General features: G+C 42.8%; 1 protein-coding gene across 1 annotated transcript in view; it reads left to right on the top strand.

The window, feature by feature from the left end:
* dok6 (docking protein 6) overlaps positions 1-16,401 on the top strand; it is an 81,022-nt gene that overhangs the window by 49,060 nt on the left and 15,561 nt on the right. Inside the window, exons 6-7 of the mRNA XM_071414923.1 lie at positions 1,652-1,790; positions 2,659-2,767. Of these exons, the coding sequence (XP_071271024.1) occupies positions 1,652-1,790; positions 2,659-2,767 (248 nt within the window). The remainder of the gene's footprint in view (positions 1-1,651; positions 1,791-2,658; positions 2,768-16,401) is intronic.

Genomic DNA, 16,401 nt, shown 5'->3' with positions numbered 1-16,401 from the left:
CTCTCCTGGATATGACCCTAATCCAATCACATCTCTCCTGGATCTAACCCTAACCCATTCACATCTCTCCTGGATCTGACCCTAACCCATTCACATCTCTCCTGGATCTGACTCTAACCCTAACCCATTCACATCTCTCCTGGATCGGACCCTAACCCTAACTCATTCACATCTCTCCTGGATCGGACCCTAACCCATTCACATCTCTCCTGGATCTGACCCTAACCCATTCACATCTCTCCTGGATCGGACCCTAACCCATTCACATCTCTCCTGGATCTGACCCTAACCCATTCACATCTCTTCTGGATCGGACCCTAACCCATTCACATTTCTCTTGGATCTAACCCTAACCCATTCACATCTCTCCTGGATCGGACCCTAAGCCCATTCACATCTCTCCTGGATATGACCCTAACCCATTCACATCTCTCCTGGATCTGACCCTAACCCATTCACATCTCTCCTGGATCTGACCCTAACCCTAACCCATTCACATCTCTCCTGGATCTGACCCTAACCCATTCACATCTCTCCTGGATCTGACCCTAACCCATTCACATCTCTCCTGGATCGGACACTAACCCATTCACATCTCTCCTGGATCTGACCCTAACCCATTCACATCTCTCCTGGATCTGACCCTAAACCTAACCCATTCACATCTCTCCTGGATCGGACCCTAACCCATTCACATCTCTCCTGGATCGACCCTAACCCATTCACATCTCTCCTGGATCTGACCCTAACCCATTCACATCTCTCCTGGATCTGACCCTAACCCTAACCCATTCACATCTCTCCTGGATCTGACCCTAAACCTAACCCATTCACATCTCTCCTGGATCTGACCCTAAACCTAACCCATTCACATCTCTCCTGGATCTGACCCTAAACCTAACCCATTCACATCTCTCCTGGATCTGACCCTAACCCTAACCCATTCACATCTCTCCTGGATCTGACCCTAACCCATTCACATCTCTCCTGGATCTGACCCTAACCCATTCACATCTCTCCTGGATCTGACCCTAACCCATTCACATCTCTCCTGGATCTGACCCTAACCCATTCACATCTCTCCTGGATCTGACCCTAAACCTAACCCATTCACATCTCTCCTGGATCGCCCCCTAACCCATTCACATCTCTCCTGGATCTGACCCTAACCCATTCACATCTCTCCTGGATCTGACCCTAAACCTAACCCATTCACATCTCTCCTGGATCGACCCTAACCCATTCACATCTCTCCTGGATCTGACCCTAACCCATTCACATCTCTCCTGGATCGCCCCCTAACCCATTCACATCTTTCCTAGATCTGGAACCGGTTTATCAGCAGGAGAGGAAAACTGGTCACATGGGTCCTGCTAAACAACACACACACACGCACACGCACACGCACACGCACACACACATACACACAGAGTTACTTTGGGAATAGTCAAAACTTTTTCAAAGGAAGTTTGAACTCTAAACATGTCAGCATATCCACATGTTCCACCCCCTCCAGGCTATGAGATTACAGGGGGTATCTGCTTTCTGTAGGCATATCTGTACCTCATGTTTTCTCTGTGTGTTCTAACCTGTGTATGTATCTGTAATAAAACTCTATCGCCCCCTCTCCCCCCACTCTCTCTGTCTCTAGGATGTGTGACACGGGGGAGGGTCTGTTTACGTTCCAGACGCGGGAGGGAGAGATAATCTACCAGAGAGTCCACTCAGCCACCCTGTCCATCGCACAGCAACACGAGAGGATGATGGTAGAGATGAAGAAGAGCTCACAGGTAACACACACAGACACACATAGTACACACACACACACATACACACATGCACACATGCACACACAGACACACATAGTACACACACACACACACACACACACACACACACACACACACACACACACACACACACACACACACACACACACACACACACACACACACACACACACACACACACACACACGCACACATGCACACACACACACACACACACATGCACACATGCACACACAGACACGCATAGTACACACACATGCACACATGCGCACACATATTCCCTGTGGATATGGCCTATGTTTCTATCCTCTCTCTATGGTCAGTATGCTGTATTTACGTATGGTTTTCTAAGGCTTGATGAGCCCTGGCCGTATGGCCATGTTCCTGGACTCCCTCCATATGGGAATACTGCAGAGTATACTGAAATACATGAATTACATGAAGAGGTTGTGGAACACAGTGGACACTTTGGTTATGGGTCATCATACCACAATTAGGACTTTTAGGTTCTAAAGAGATGTACTTGATATAATCGAAAGAGAAAAATGCAGTGACTGTAGTTTAGAACACACGTTTATCTTTGGTTTTGTGCTTTATTTCATATAATGGTATTGATCAAATGTTGTGAATTTGTACTGCATGTCATTTGTCCACAATATGCAGTAGCTACCTGTAATGCCTGTGGCTGTTTTTCCTACTTTGCATTCCCTAGAGGTGACTATACCCAGAGATAACAATTGCATCCCAAATTTCCCCCTAATCCCTATCAAAACTAGTGGTCTAAAGTAGTGCACTATATAGACAATCAGCTACCATTTGGGATGCATCCCACACACTGAAGATGATGTTGTTGTTGTCTCTGTTTCAGACCCACTCCAACCAGACAACGTTAACCAAGTCCATTTCTCTGCCTCGCAGTGCCTACTGGCATCACATAATGCGTCAGAACAGCGTGGGAGACATCTACAGCTACCAAGGTACGCACAGCAGAGCTCAGCTAGGCAGCCCAAAAGCATTATCTGAACACGACGCGCACGCAGGCACACATTACCAGTAATGCTACCTGCTGGTAATATTGCTAGTAATATTCAATACCCCTGTAGTTCAACAGGACAGTGTAACAGTATCAACATCTGCAACTCTTAAGTCAATCAGTGATTTTATGACAACCAGCAAACAAATTAATGGTTGTATGTCTTCCCACAATGGCAAATCTTTAAAACACAGCTAATAATGTAGGATTACAATATGACATGTCAGACATACAACATGCTCATATGCACCATCGAGAGCATCTTGACTGGCTGCATCACCGCTGGGTATGGCAACTGCTTGGCATCCGACCACTAGGCGCTATAGAGGGTAGTGGGTATGGCCCAGTACATCACTGGGGCCAGGGTCCCTGCCATCCAGGACCTCTATACGAGGCGGTGTCAGAGGAAGGCCAAAATAATTGTCTAAATAATTGCCACCCAAGCCACAGGCTGTTCTTTCTGGTACCGCACGGCAAGCGTCACCGATGCACCAAGTCTGGACCTAACAGGTCCCTGAACAGCTTCTAAACCCAAGCCATAAGACTTCTAAACAAAATGACTAAATAGCTAATCAAATCGCTACTACCCAAATTACCTGCATTGGCCCTTTTTTGCACTAACTTTCTTGCACTTATTCTATGTACACACACCAGACTCTACCCACACACTCACACATACAGTGGGGAGAACAAGTATTTGATACACTGCCGATTTTGCAGGTTTTCCTACTTACAAAGCATGTAGAGGTCTGTAATTTTTATCATAGGTACACTTCAACTATGAGAGACGGAATCTAAAACAAAAATCCAGAAAATCACATTGTATGATTTTTAAGTAATTAATTTGCATTTTATTGCATGACATAAGTATTTGATACATCAGAAAAGCAGAACTTAATATTTGGTACAGAAACCTTTGTTTGCAATTACAGAGATCATACGTTTCCTGTAGTTCTTGACTAGGTTTGCACACACTGCAGCAGGGATTTTGGCCCACTCCTCCCTACAGATCTTCTCCAGATCCTTCAGGTTTCGGGGCTGTCGCTGGGCAATACGGACTTTCAGCTCCCTCCAAAGATTTTCTATTGGGTTCAGGTCTGGAGACTGGCTAGGCCACTCCAGGACCTTGAGATGCTTCTTACGGAGCCACTCCTTGGTTGCCATGGCTGTGTGCTTCGTGTCGTTGTCATGCTGGAAGACCCAGCCACGACCCATCTTCAATGCTCTTACTGAGGGAAGGAGGTTGTTGGCCAAGATCTCGCGATACATGGCCCCATCCATCCTCCCCTCAATACGGTGCAGTCGTCCTGTCCCCTTTGCAGAAAAGCATCCCCAAAGAATGATGTTTCCACCTCCATGCTTCACGGTTGGGATGGTGTTCTTGGGGTTGTACTCATCCTTCTTCTTCTTCCAAACACGGCGAGTGGAGTTTAGACCAAAAAGCTCTATTTTTGTCTCATCAGACCACATGACCTTCTCCCATTCCTCCTCTGGATCATCCAGATGGTCATTGGCAAACTTCAGACGGGCCTGGACATGCGCTGGCTTGAGCAGGGGGACCTTGTGTACACTGCAGGATTTTAATCCATGACGGCGTAGTGTGTTACTAATGGTTTTCTTTGAGACTGTGGTCCCAGCTCTCTTCAGGTCATTGACCAGGTCCTGCCGGGTAGTTCTGGGCTGATCCCTCACCTTCCTCATGATCATTGATGCCCCACGAGGTGAGATCTTGCATGGAGCCCCAGACCGAGGGTGATTGACCGTCATCTTCAACTTCTTCCATTTTCTAATAATTGCGCCAACAGTTGTTGCCTTCTCCCCAAGCTGCTTGCCTATTGTCCTGTAGCCCATCCCAGCCTTGTGCAGGTCTACAATTTTATCCCTGATGTCCTTACACAGCTCTCTGGTCTTGGCCATTGTGGAGAGGTTGGAATCTGTTTGATTGTGTGTGGACAGGTGTCTTTTATACAGGTAACGAGTTCAAACAGGTGCAGTTAATACAGGTAATGAGTGGAGAACAGGAGGGCTTCTTAAAGAAAAACTAACAGGTCTGTGAGAGCCGGAATTCTTACTGGTTGGTAGGTGATCAAATACTTATGTCATGCAATAAAATGCAAATTAATTATTTAAAAATCATACAATGTGATTTTCTGGATTTTTGTTTTAGATTCCGTCTCTCACAGTTGAAGTGTACCTATGATAAAAATTACAGACCTCTACATGCTTTGTAAGTAGGAAAACCTGCAAAATCGGCAGTGTATCAAATACTTGTTCTCCCCACTGTACTTACACTGACACCCCAACACACACACGCCCACACACACATACCATGCACACACATGCATACTGGCGCCACACACACAGTCACACACACACTTTCACACTCACCACATACACTGCTGCTACTGTCTATTATATATCCTGTTGTCTAGTCACTTTACCCCTACCTACAGTTGAAGTCGGAAGTTGACATCAAATCAAATCAAAGTTTATTTGTCACGTGCGCCGAATACAACAGGTGTAGAACTTACAGTGAAATGCTTACTTGCAGGCTTTAACCAATAGTGCAATAAAGGTATTAGCTGAACAATAGGTAAGTAAAGAAATAAAACAACAGTAAAAATACAGGCTATATACAGTAGCGAGACTATAAAAGTAGCGAGGATACATACAGACACCGGTTAGTCAGGCTGATTGAGGTAGTATGTACATGTAGATATGGTTAAAGTGATTATGCATATATGATGAACAGAGAGTAGCATTAGCGTAAAAGAGGGGTTGGCGCGTGGTGGGTAGCGGGTAGCGGGTAGTATTCAGATAGCCCGGTTAGCCAATGTGCGGGAGCACTGGTTGGTCGGCCCAATTGAGGTAGTATGTACATGAATGTATAGTTAAAGTGACTATGCATATATGATAAACAGAGAGTAGCAGCAGCGTAAAAGAGGGGTTGGGGGGGGGGGGCACACAATGCAAATAGCCTGGGTAGCCATTTGATTACCTGTTCAGGAGTCTTATGGCTTGGGGGTAAAAACTGTTGAGAAGCCTTTTTGTCCTAGACTTGGCACTCCGGTACCGCTTTCCATGCGGTAGTAGAGAGAACAGTCTATGACTGGGGTGGTTGAGGTCTTTGACAATTTTTAGGGCCTTCCTCTGACACCGCCTGGTGTAGAGGTCCTGGATGGCAGGCAGCTTAGCCACAGTGATGTACTGGGCCGTACGCACTAGCCTCTGTAGTGCCTTGCGGTCAGAGGCCGAGGAATTGCCGTACCAGGCAGTGATGCAATATAGCCTTGTTATTTTCTACTCTCTGTATATGGCCATGTTATTACCTGGTACTCCCTATATATAGCCATGTTATTTACTACTCCCTGCATATGGCCATGTTATTTTCTACTCCCTATATATAATCATGTTATTACCTGGTACTCCCTGTATAAAGCCATGTTATTTTCTACTCCCTGTATATAGCCATGTTATTTACTACTCCCTGCATATGGCCATGTTATTTTCTACTCCCTATATATAATCATGTTATTACCTGGTACTCCCTGTATAAAGCCATGTTATTTTCTACTCCCTGTATATAGCCATGTTATTTTCTACTCCCTGTATATAGCCATGTTATTTTCTACTCCCTGTATATAGCCATGTTATTTTCTACTCCCTGTATATAGCCATGTTATTTTCTACTCCCTGTATATAGCCATGGTATTTTCTACTCCCTGTATATAGCCATGTTATTTTCTACTCCCTGTATATAGCCATGTTATTTTCTACTCCCTATATATAGCCATGTTATTTTCTACTCCCTGTATATAGCCATGTTATTTTCTACTCCCTGTATATAGCCATGTTATTTTCTACTCCCTGTATATAGCCATGTTATTTTCTACTCCCTATATATAGCCATGTTATTTTCTACTCCCTGTATATAGCCATGTTATTTTCTACTCCCTATATATAGCCATGTTATTTTCTACTCCCTGTATATAGCCATGTTATTTTCTACTCCCTATATATAGCCATGTTATTTTCTACTCCCTATATATAGCCATGTTATTTTCTACTCCCTGTATATAGCCATGTTATTTTCTACTCCCTGTATATAGCCATGTTATTTTCTACTCCCTATATATAGCCATGTTATTTTCTACTCCCTGTATATAACCATGTTATTTTCTACTCCCTGTATATAGCCATGTTATTTTCTACTCCCTATATATAGCCATGTTATTTTCTACTCCCTGTATATAACCATGTTATTTTCTACTCCCTATATATAGCCATGTTATTTTCTACTCCCTGTATATAACCATGTTATTTTCTACTCCCTGTATATAGCCATGTTATTTTCTACACCCTGTATATAGCCATGTTATTTTCTACTCCCTATATATAGCCATGTTATTTTCTACTCCCTGTATATAGCCATGTTATTTTCTACTCCCTATATATAGCCATGTTATTTTCTACTCCCTGTATATAGCCATGTTATTTTCTACTCCCTGTATATAGCCATGTTATTTTCTACTCCCTGTATATAGCCATGTTATTTTCTACTCCCTATATATAGCCATGTTATTTTTACTGGTTATTTCTATTCGTTATTCACTGTGTATTTAATACTTGTGTCACTATTTCTATTTTTTATTACATGTATTACCTTATCTTTAAATCTGCATTGTTGGAAAAGTAGCCTTAAGTAAACATTTCACTGTTAGTCTACACCTGTTGTTTACGAAGCATGTGACAAATACCATTTGATTTGATTTCAAGCACATTTCTCTCCGCTGTCTTCCTCTTACCAAGCATTTTAATCTGCTGTCTTCCTCTTACCAAGCATTTTAATCTGCTGTCTTCCTCTTACCAAGCATTTTAATCTGCTGTCTTCCTCTTACCAAGCATTTTAATCTGCTGTCTTCCTCTTACCAAGCATTTTAATCTGCTGTCTTCCTCTTACCAAGCATTTTAATCTGCTGTCTTCCTCTTACCAAGCATTTTAATCTGCTGTCTTCTTCTCTATTTGGAAAGCCGCAGCACTTATGCTCCCAACCCAGGGCTCTGCTCCCCTTGTCACAACAGGATTATCTTATGAGACTGCATGTTGTTCTCAAGCCAGTGCAAAGTCAAAATGCTTTCTATTGCATTCTACGTCGTCTTCTCCTTTCCTAAGACTACATTTCTGCATGAAGGTACTGCAACTTTTTTCTACGGTCAATACGGCCTCGTTCAGTCATGATCGTAGTCTCACAATTCTTCCCGGCAAGTGTTTGCAATGGCTTCAGACATCTCCTCTAGTTCTACAGGGTCTGCCACATGGCATATATCAAACATTCATAGCACGGACTGTGTGAACAGCACACACACACACACATACATCTTATACAGCTAACCTTGTGGGGTTAGCTCCTAACGTAATTCTAACCCTAACACTAATTCTAATTCTAACCTTAACCCTAAACCCACTTGAAATAGCATGTTCCATTGAACATGCAATATAAATAAAGACATTTTAATGAATTATATGAAGAGTGCCTTGGTCCTCTTTTCTTTTTTATGACCAATTTACACGTCCACACACACGCACCCACACACGTGCGTACATGTTTGGCCAAATCGAGAACGAAGATAGTATCACCAATACCACGTTAGTTGAAAAATCTATGGCATCGTTTTGTTTAGGCAAACCTGTAGTGGATTCAAAAAATCTTTAGTTATATCACATTATGTGGTTTACAATCTGTAGCTAAGACATATGTAATAACAATGTCAAGTCACTATGTAGGGTTGCTATACAGTTCAATAGATAAACAGATCTGGGAAATTGAGGAAGGAGACACTGGTTAGACTTGTTAAAGGCAGACTTGGCTCTTTTGGTTGATGGCAGCCATGTTTTATCCTCACTCTGCAGGTAATACCCCTTACCCCTCTTTTTTATTTATTTTATTTCACCTTTATTTAACCAGGTAGGCTAGTTGAGAACAAGTTCTCATTTACAACTGCGACCTGGCCAAGATAAAGCAAAGCAGTGTGACACAAACAACACAGAGTTACACATGGAATAAACAAAACATAATACAGTAGAACAAAAGAAAACAAAAAGTCTATATACAGTGAGTGCAAATGAGGTAAGATAAGGGAGTTAAGGCAATAAATAGGCCATGGTGGCGAAGTAATTACAATATAGCAATTAAACACTGGAATGGTAGATGTGCAGAAGATGAATGTGCAAGTAAAGATACTGGGGTGCAAAGGAGCAAGATAAAAAAATAAATGACAGTATGGGGATGAGGTAGGTAGATAGATGGGCTGTTTACAGATGGGCTATGTACAGGTGCAGTGATCTGTGAGCTGCTCTGACAGCTGGCGCTTAAAGCTAGTGAGGGAGATATGAGTCTCCAGCTTCAGAGATTTTTGCAGTTCGTTCCAGTCATTGGCAGCAGAGAACGAGGAGGAATTGGATTTGGGGGTGACCAATGAGATATACCTGCTGGAGCGCGTGCTACGAGTGGGTGCTGCTATGGTGACCAGTGAGCTGAGATAATGCGGGGCTTTACCTAGCAAAGACTTATAGATGACCTGTAGTCAGTGGGTTTGGCGACGAATATGAAGCGAGGGCCAGCCAACAAGAGCATACAGGTCGCAGTGGTGGGTAGTGTATGGGGCTTTGGTGACAAAACGGATGGCACTGTGATAGACTGCATCCAGTTTGTTGAGTAGAGTGTTGGAGGCTACTTTATAGATGACATCACCGAAGTCGAGGATCGGTACGATGGTCAGTTTTACTAGGGTATGTTTGGCAGCATGAGTGAAGGATGCTTTGTTGCGATATAGGAAGCCGATTCTAGATTTAATTTTGGATTGGAGATGCTTAATGTGAGTCTGGAAGGAGAGTTTACAGTCTAACCAGACAGCTAGGTATTTGTAGTTGTCCACGTATTCTAAGTCAGAGTCGTCCAGAGTAGTGATGCTGGACGGGCGAGCAGGTGCGGGCAGTGATTGGTTGAAGAGCATGCATTTATTTAAGAGCAGTTAGAGGCCACGGAAGGAGAGTTGTATGGCATTGAAGCTCGTCTGGAGGTTAGTTAACACAGTGTCCAAAGAGGGGCCAGAAGTATACAGAATGGTGTCGTCTGCGTAGAGGTGTATCAGAGAATCACCAGCAGCAAGAGCAACATCATTGATGTATACAGAGAAGAGAGTCGGCCCGAGAATTGAACCCTGTGGCACCACCATAGAGACTGCCAGGGGTCTGGACAACAGGCCCTCCGATTTAACACACTGAACTCTGTCTGAGAGGTAGTTGGTAAACCAGGCGAGACAATCCTTTGAGAAACCAAGGCTGTCGAGTCTGCCAATAAGAATGTGGTGATTGACAGAGTCGAAAGCCTTGGCCAGGTCGATGAATATGGCTGCACAGTAATGTCTCTTATCGATGGCGGTTATGATGTCGTTTAGAACCTTGAGCGTGGCTGAGGTGCACCCATGACCAGCTCTGAAACCAGATTGCATAGCGGAGAAAGTACGGTGGGATTCGAAATGGTCGGTAATCTGTTTGTTAACTTGGCTTTCGAAGACCTTAGAAAGACAGGGTAGGATAGATATAGGTCTGTAGCAGTTTGGGTCTAGAGTGTCTCCCCTTTGAAGAGGGTGATGACCGCGGCAGCTTTCCAATCTTTGGGAATCTCAGACAATACGAAAGAGAGGTTGAACAGGCTAGTAATAGAGGTTGCAACAATTTCGGCAGATCATTTTAGAAAGAGAGGGTCCAAATTGTCTAGCCCGGCTGATTTGTAGGGGTCCAGATTTTGCAGTTCTTTCAGAACATCAGCTATCTGGTTTTGGGTGAAGGAGAAATGGTGGAGGCTTTGGCGGATTGCTGAGGAGGGTGCCGGGCAGTTGACCGGGGTAGGGGTGTTTGACCGGGGTAGGGGTGCCGGGCAGTTGACCGGGGTGGTGACAGTGTTTCCTATTCTCAGAGCAGTGGGCAGCTGGGAGGAGGTGCTCTTATTCTCCATGGACATTTCAGTGTCCCAGAACTTTTTTTGAGTTAGTACTCCAGGATACAAATTTCTGTTTGAAAAAGCTAGCCTGCCTCTCATCTTGAGCCTGTTTTCTATGTTGAAACTTGAAATATGGGGCATCTCCCACACCAGGCATAGAACCTCAACCTTCTCCTGGATGACTCTATACACACAACATGAGATCACTGAACACACATGCATCTCTATACACACACACATAAATACATGTGCACGTAAACACGCGCACACTTTTTGCAATTCATGAATCAGTGGAGTATTAAAGCATTTTGACCTGATTCCCTGGGTCTCACTTTGCCAATGATGAATCTATACTACAATAATGTGATAAAACAGCAAAATAACTGCATTATTATTGATAACGAGGTGAGATATGTAAGATGACGTACAGTGGGGAGAACAAGTATTTGATACACTGCCGATTTTGCAGGTTTTCCTACTTACAAAGCATGTAGAGGTCTGTAATTTTTATCATAGGTACACTTCAACTGTGAGAGACGGAATCTAAAACAAAAATCCAGAAAATCACATTGTATGATTTTTAAATAATTAATTTGCATTTTATTGCATGCCATAAGTATTTGAACACCTACCAACCAGTAAGAATTCCGGCTCTCACAGACCTGTTAGTTTTTCTTTAAGAAGCCCTCCTGTTCTCCACTCATTACCTGTATTAACTGCACCTGTTTTAACTCGTTACCTGTATAAAAGACACCTGTCCACACACTCAATCAAACAGATTCCAACCTCTCCACAATGGCCAAGACCAGAGAGCTGTGTAAGGACATCAGGGATAAAATTGTAGACCTGCACAAGGCTGGGATGGGCTACAGGACAATAGGCAAGCAGCTTGGTGAGAAGGAAACAACTGTTGGCGCAATTATTAGAAAATGGAAGAAGTTCAAGATGACGGTCAATCACCCTCGGTCTGGGGCTCCATGCAAGATTTCACCTCGTGGGGCATCAATGATCATGAGGAAGGTGAGGGATCAGCCCAGAACTACACGGCAGGACCTGGTCAATGACCTGAAGAGAGCTGGGACCACAGTCTCAAAGAAAACCATTAGTAACACACTACGCCGTCATGGATTAAAATCCTGCAGCGCACGCAAGGTCCCCCTGCTTAAGCCAGTGCATGTCCAGGCCTGTCTGAAGTTTGCCAATGACAATCTGGATGATCCAGAGGAGGAATGGGAGAAGGTCATGTGGTCTGATGAGACAAAAATAGAGCTTTTTGGTCTAACTCCACTCGCCGTGTTTGGAGGAAGAAGAAGTATGAGTACAACCCCAAGAACACCATCCCAACCGTGAAGCATGGAGGTGGAAACATCATTCTTTGGGGATGCTTTTCTGCAAAGGGGACAGGACGACTGCACCGTATTGAGGGGAGGATGGATGGGGCCATGTATCGCGAGATCTTGGCCAACAACCTCCTTCCCTCAGTAAGAGCATTGAAGATGGGTCGTGGCTGGGTCTTCCAGCATGACAACGACACGAAGCACACAGCCATGGCAACTAAGGAGTGGCTCCGTAAGAAGCATCTCAAGGTCCTGGAGTGGCCTAGCCAGTCTCCAGACCTGAACCCAATAGAAAATCTTTGGAGGGAGCTGAAAGTCCGTATTGCCCAGCGACAGCCCCGAAACCTGAAGGATCTGGAGAAGATCTGTAGGGAGGAGTGGGCCAAAATCCCTGCTGCAGTGTGTGCAAACCTAGTCAAGAACTACAGGAAACGTATGATCTCTGTAATTGCAAACAAAGGTTTCTGTACCAAATATTAAGTTCTGCTTTTCTGATGTATCAAATACTTATGTCATGCAATAAAATGCAAATTAATTATTTAAAAATCATACAATGTGATTTTCTGGATTTTTGTTTTAGATTCCGTCTCTCATAGTTGAAGTGTACCTATGATAAAAATTACAGACCTCTACATGCTTTGTAAGTAGGAAAACCTGCAAAATCGGCAGTGTATCAAATACTTGTTCTCCCCACTGTACATGTGCACGTAAACACGCGCACACTTTTTGCAATTCATGAATCAGTGGAGTATTAAAGCATTTTGACCTGATTCCCTGGGTCTCACTTTGCCAATGATGAATCTATACTACAATAATGTGATAAAACAGCAAAATAACTGCATTATTATCGATAACGAGGTGAGATATGTAAGATGACGTATATGGACCAGACTAGCCCCCTGTGTTTCAGTGGGCCCGTAATGATCATATAATATAGCAAGCATATGATAACCTTATAATACCATTATTATTACTATATTAATACTGTATATTAACTGAGTATGGGCTGATTTGGGTGTACGTGGAGGTGAGAGATGCTAGACAGAACGTGTGGACCAGACTAGCCCCTGTGATGAATCTATAATAAAGCTTATGTTAAAAAATCCAGTATAGTAACAGTACAGTGACTATATTAATACTGACTATGGGCTGATTTGGGTGTGGGTGGAGGTGAGAGTGTTAGATTAGCCCCCTATGTGTCACTGTGCCGTGATGAATCTGCAATCAGCATGCTTAATTGGCTGAGTCATGGTCGGGTTGTGTTTAAATACCCATGAGTCCTCTGGAATAATGAAGGAACACTGGTTCTTGTCCCATCCAGCTTTGCTGCTTTGCTATATGTTTATTTATTTATTTTTCTCTCTCATTCAGTTAATCAGAGAACCAGAAATAAATGAGTTGCTTTTTGTGTGTATGCGAAAGTTTCTGTTTCGATTAGACTTGGGCTGAAATGTTAGAGACTTCTAGGAAAGTTTTGGTTTGTTTGCAAATTAAATGGGTACAGGCAAGGTAGCAGTGCAAACTGAATGAATATAAACCATACACTTATTTGAACCATTTCAATAATGGTGAGATACAGAGAGAAACTGCATTAAAGGTCCAATGCAGCCGTTTTTATCTCAATATCAAATACTTTCTAGGTAATATTATAGTAACTTACTGTGATTGTTTTGATTAAAATGGTTGACAAGAAACAAAAACAGCTTCTTAGCAAAGAGCACTTTCTCAAGCAAGAATTTTGTTAGGGCGTCTGGGAGGGGTTTGATTGGGGAGGGTAAAATGGAAAACTAGCTGTTATTGGCAGAGAGGTTTGGAACTCTCTTTCTTAATTGGTATATTAAGTAAGTTACCGCCTCGGGATGTTACTATCCCACCAAAACAGGCAGAAATTTCAGGCAGTCTTTTCAAACAGCTTTTACACTGAAATGAAATTGTCATCATTTTTAGATTTTCACAGTATTATTCCAGCCTCATAGTGTGAAAATACATATAACACACAGGCAAATTTTGTTTTTGAATGCACTGGACCTTTAATAAACCTTGACAGGCAGATCGGTTTTAAGTACTCATGTCAAAAGCGTCAGGTTGAGGAGTAATACTGTATATTCACATACATGAAGAACACTACATGAATTGGCATTTGACATTTGAAGATAGTACACTCTTAGAAAAAAAGGTTATATCTACAACCTAAAAGGGTTGTTTGCCTGTCACCATAGGATAACCCTTTGAGAATCATTTTTTGTTCCAGGTAGAACCCTTTTGAGGTCCATGTAGAACCCTTTCCACAAAGGTTACTACATGGAACCCAAAAGTGTTCTAGATTGAACCCAAAAGAGTTCTCCTATGGGGACAGCCGAAGAACACTTTTGGAACCCTTTTTTCTAAGAGTGTACATTTCCCTCAGTATGCCATGCGTTGGTGACATAGAGTGCCTTCAGAAAGTATTCACACCCCTTTAAAAAAAGATATTTAAAATAATATATACAGTACCAGTCAAAAGTTTGGACACACCTACTCATTCCAGGGTTTAGCTTTATTTTTTTTACTATTTTCTACATTGTAGAATAATAGTGAAGACATCAAAACTATAAAATAACACATATGGAATCACGTAGTAACCAAAAACGTTTCAGGTAAGACGCAAATGCCTTCTGTGTTGAAGTAACAATGTTTATTACAGCAACAGGGGCAGACAAACGACAGGTCAAGGCAGGCAGAGGTCGATAATCCAGAGTGGTGGGGCAAAGGTACAGGACGGCAGGCAGGCTCAGAGTCAGGAGCAGGCAGAGTGGTCAGGCAGGCGGGCTCAGAGTCCGGACAGGCAAGGGTCAAAACCAGGAGGGCAAGAAAAGAGAGAATAGGGAAAAGCAGGAGCTGAGAAAAATGCTGGTTGACTTGACAAACAAGACGAACTGGCAACAGACAAACAGAAAACACATGTATAAATACACAGGAGATAACGGGGAAGATGGGCGACACCTGGAGGGGGGTGGAGACAATCACAAGGACAGGTGAAACAGATGAGGGCGTGACAATTATTTAGATTAGAGATTCTTCAAATTAGCCACCCTTTGCCTTGATGTGGCTATTTGAAGAATCTAAAATATATTTTGATGTGTGTAACACTTTTTTAGTTACTACATGATTCCATATGTGTTATTTCACAGTTTTGATGTCTTCACTATTATTCTACAATGTAGAAAATAGTAAAAATAAAGAAAAACCCTTGAATGAGTTGGTGGGTCCAAACTTTTGAATGGTACTATACATTTACAACAACAAAAAATATATGGGGATATAATATAATAAGTTGCTCTGTGTGCAATAACAATGGTTAAGATGATTTTTGAACATCTATCCCATCTCTGTGCCACACACAATTATAGAGAAGTGAATTTCAAGGACAGATTCAACCACAAAGACCAGGGAGGTTGTCCAATGCCTCGCAAAGAAGGGCAGTTGCCGGAGAGGAAGGAAACTGCTCAGGGGTTTCACCATGAGACGAATTATGATTTTAAAACAATTACAGAGTTTGGCTGTGATAGGAGAAAACTGAGGATGGATCAGCAACATCGTAGTTACTTCACAATACTAACCTAAATGACAGAGTGAAAAGAAGGAAGCATGTACAGATAACACATATTTCAAAACATGCATCATGTTTGCAATAAGGCACTGAAGTAAGACTGCAAAAAATGTGGCAAACAAATAACATTTTGGTCCTGAATACAGAGCACTATGTTGGGGGCAAATCCAACACAACACATCACTGATTACCAGTCTTCAAATTTTCAAAAATGGGGGTGGCTGCATCATGTTATGGGTATGGGTGTCATCGGCAAAGACTAGGTTGTTTTTTTAAATAAAAAAAAAGGAATAGAGATATGCACAGGCAAAATCCAATAGAAAAATCTGGTTCAGTCTGCTTTCCAACACACACTGGGAGACAAATTCACCTTTCAGCAGGACAATAACCTAAAACACATGGCCAAATATACGCTGGAGTTGCTTACCAAGACAACATTGAATGTTCCCTGAGTGGCCTAGTTACCGTTTTGACTTAAGTCGCCTTGAAAATCTATGGCAAGACTTGAAAATGGCTGTCTAGCTGTGCTCACATGGACTCCCAAGTGGCGCAGTAGTCTAAGACTCTGCAGCTCAGTGCTAGAGGTGTCACTACAGACAACCTGGTTCGAATCCAGACTATCACAACCAGCTGTGATTGGGAGTCCCAT

This window comes from Salvelinus alpinus, chromosome 8 (assembly GCF_045679555.1).
Source record: "Salvelinus alpinus chromosome 8, SLU_Salpinus.1, whole genome shotgun sequence".
NCBI lineage: Eukaryota > Metazoa > Chordata > Actinopteri > Salmoniformes > Salmonidae > Salvelinus > Salvelinus alpinus.
The sequence above is the reverse complement of the archived record's forward strand: the minus strand, read 5'-3'. Positions and strand labels throughout refer to the sequence as shown.